Genomic DNA, 2,469 nt, shown 5'->3' on the forward strand with positions numbered 1-2,469 from the left:
CGCTAAGACTTCCAGAACAACAACCATAACAAGAGAAAAAAATATTTTTCGGATAGAAGATATGGCGCACAACATGTGGTCGCGGTACAACAAGATCACTCGGAAACCGGCGTAAGTCAGATGTAGAAAACCGGAGGCCAACTATGGAGTGGCCAGAAGAAATAGTGAGGAGAAAAGAAGTCATGGCAGGACCCAGGTATACTTTCGAGTCAATGATTGATCAACCTTGCAATTTCCACACTCCTAACCTGAGTAAGCCGGCAAACCACACAACTCGGTAGTGCTCTTGGGTGCAGCACATGAAAAGGAAGAAATTTCCAATTTGCCTCCTCCACCTCCGCTAACTGGAGCAAATGCTCAGGCCATTCAAGCTCCGGCTAACCGGCCTTAGCCGGAAGGAGTAAATCAAGTGTACAATAACAATGCAGAGCCTCACCAGCCTCTAGGCCGTAATGTGTATGAGGATCCGGACATGTGTTGTGTGGTCTTCGTGACTGAATCGAATGACCGGCAGAGCTTACACCGGCGTTTCATGGAAGTAAATGTCGTCATCCCGGCAATTTCGAGATTCATGCAGTTGTCAACAGAACATCAGCTGGTCTCAAAATGATCATCCAAAAATGATGCCGAATCCGGGTGACTAGGCACTGGTTATTGACGCAATCATAACCGGGCCAAATGTTGTGGATCGATGAGCACTAGCACTTTGGTCGACAGAGGCATGGCATGAAGTAATTATGCCAGATCTGAGAGCGAGAGCAAGAGTGATCGAATAGATATCAACAAAACAAAGCAACTGTATGTTATGGAGCTTTGCTTTAATCCGTAGGTTAATCAATTAGAGTATGTACACTTGAGTTTGGACACCACAATTTCTGCCCACTAGCTAATTATGCAGTCATCAATCAACAGCACGTCTCAGTCTGGATGTTGAGCAGCGTGACCCTGGTGTGCAGGATGCTCCTGAACACCTTTTCGCTCCCGCTCTCAATCCCGGCGACGCACGCCTCCACCTCGTCAAGACTCTCCAACGCCGCCACCTCCTTCTCGTCGTCGGAGGCGGCCTTGGCGCTCTTGACGAGAGACATCAACGAAGATGTCACGGTCTTCTTGGATGCCAGCGCGCTCGTGGCTACTGCGGACACGGCCTCGACAGCAGAGAAAACTGCCGCGGACGCGCACGCCGCGGCGGCCACGGCCTCGGCCAGTGCCCCGGACACCTCCACCTCTGCCGAACTGCTGGATGCGGACGGCATCGTCGGGAACTTGGCTGCGGATCGCACGGAGGCGGCGAGGCGCGCGAGATCCTTCTCGGCGCGGCGGAGCGAGCGCACGGCCGAGGCGAGCCTGGCGTCGTCGCGGCGCCGGAGCGCGGCCTGCGCGTCGGACGCGTGCGCCCGGAGCTCGACGACAGTCTCCTGGAACGCGCCGTGCGCGTCGGCGAGGAGCAGGAAGCCGTCGAGGAGGCAGGTTGCGGTGGCGGAGCCGTGGTGTAGCGCGGAGCGGGCTTCGGGGAGGAGCAGGAGCTCTGCCAGAGCGGCGTGGAGCGCGTCGAGGTGGGCGAGGCCGGTGGACGGGGAGGAGGGGGCGGCGACCCAGGAGCGGACGGCGGTGATGTGGTTGCAGAGATGGGCGAGGAGCGGGTGGGAGCTGCAAGGGAGGGAGACGGAGCGGACGTGGTAGGCGGCGGCGCGAGGCCGGGAGGTGCGCGCCGGGCTGAGGGGGAAGGAGATGGAGCGGCCGAAGCTGGGCGCCATGGCTGGAGAGAGCTAGGTGCTGGATCTTGTGGACTTGCTCGTTGATGTGAATGTGATCTGGGGAAAGGGGGACGCAGACATTGGTATATAAGAGGGAGGGACGACGCCGGCCATGGAGGGGCATGGTGGGTGGGGAGAGCGCGTGCACCGATGGCATCGTTGGCTCAGTGCACGTTGGGGCTGCTGGTGGATGGTGGTGGCGAGCGGGAGACAGGATCCGCGAGTGGTGGCCGGCGACGCGTGGACGGACGCGAACTGTTGCTCCGTGCGCTGCTCTGGGTCGAGCTCCAGGTAGATCGGCCACCTGCAGCGCGACGGGCATGGTCGCCGACGAGGTGGAACCTCGCTGGCCGATTTGTTGCCCGGCCGATCCACAGCGCCACAGCGGCAACCGCCGGCGTTGTGGTGTCCCAGTCGAACAGCATGTATTCAGTTCTGGTTGCCCGCCATGTGATCCGGTTCCCTTTCCTCGTGCTGCCTTGCGTTGCCGCTGCCATTGCCATGCTGGTGGCGATCGATCGAGCCAAAGGGTGCCGCATCGTGCCCCTAGCTACAGGTGATTCTAGTTTGGGAAAAAGTTTAAAACAAACCTTGAAGTCATAGGGAAAAGCTAAACGAACCATGAACTCCTAATCCCCGTAATCAGCACTCTGAACTATGTAATTCCAGTCCAATTAAAACCTTAACACGGTTTAGGCTGAAAAACGATGAC

General features: G+C 57.8%; 1 protein-coding gene across 1 annotated transcript; it reads right to left on the bottom strand.

Moving 5' to 3' along the window:
* Positions 1 to 812: 812 nt before the first annotated feature.
* On the bottom strand, positions 813 to 2,110 carry LOC127313038 (uncharacterized). The gene has a single exon (XM_051343569.2). The coding sequence runs from the start codon at positions 1,755 to 1,757 to the stop codon at positions 906 to 908; it is 852 nt and encodes a 283-aa protein (XP_051199529.1). The 5' UTR covers positions 1,758 to 2,110; the 3' UTR covers positions 813 to 905.
* Between the last annotated feature and the right edge of the window lie 359 nt (positions 2,111 to 2,469).

Source organism: Lolium perenne, chromosome 7 (genome assembly GCF_019359855.2).
Source record: "Lolium perenne isolate Kyuss_39 chromosome 7, Kyuss_2.0, whole genome shotgun sequence".
In the NCBI taxonomy this organism is placed as follows: Eukaryota; Viridiplantae; Streptophyta; class Magnoliopsida; order Poales; family Poaceae; genus Lolium; species Lolium perenne.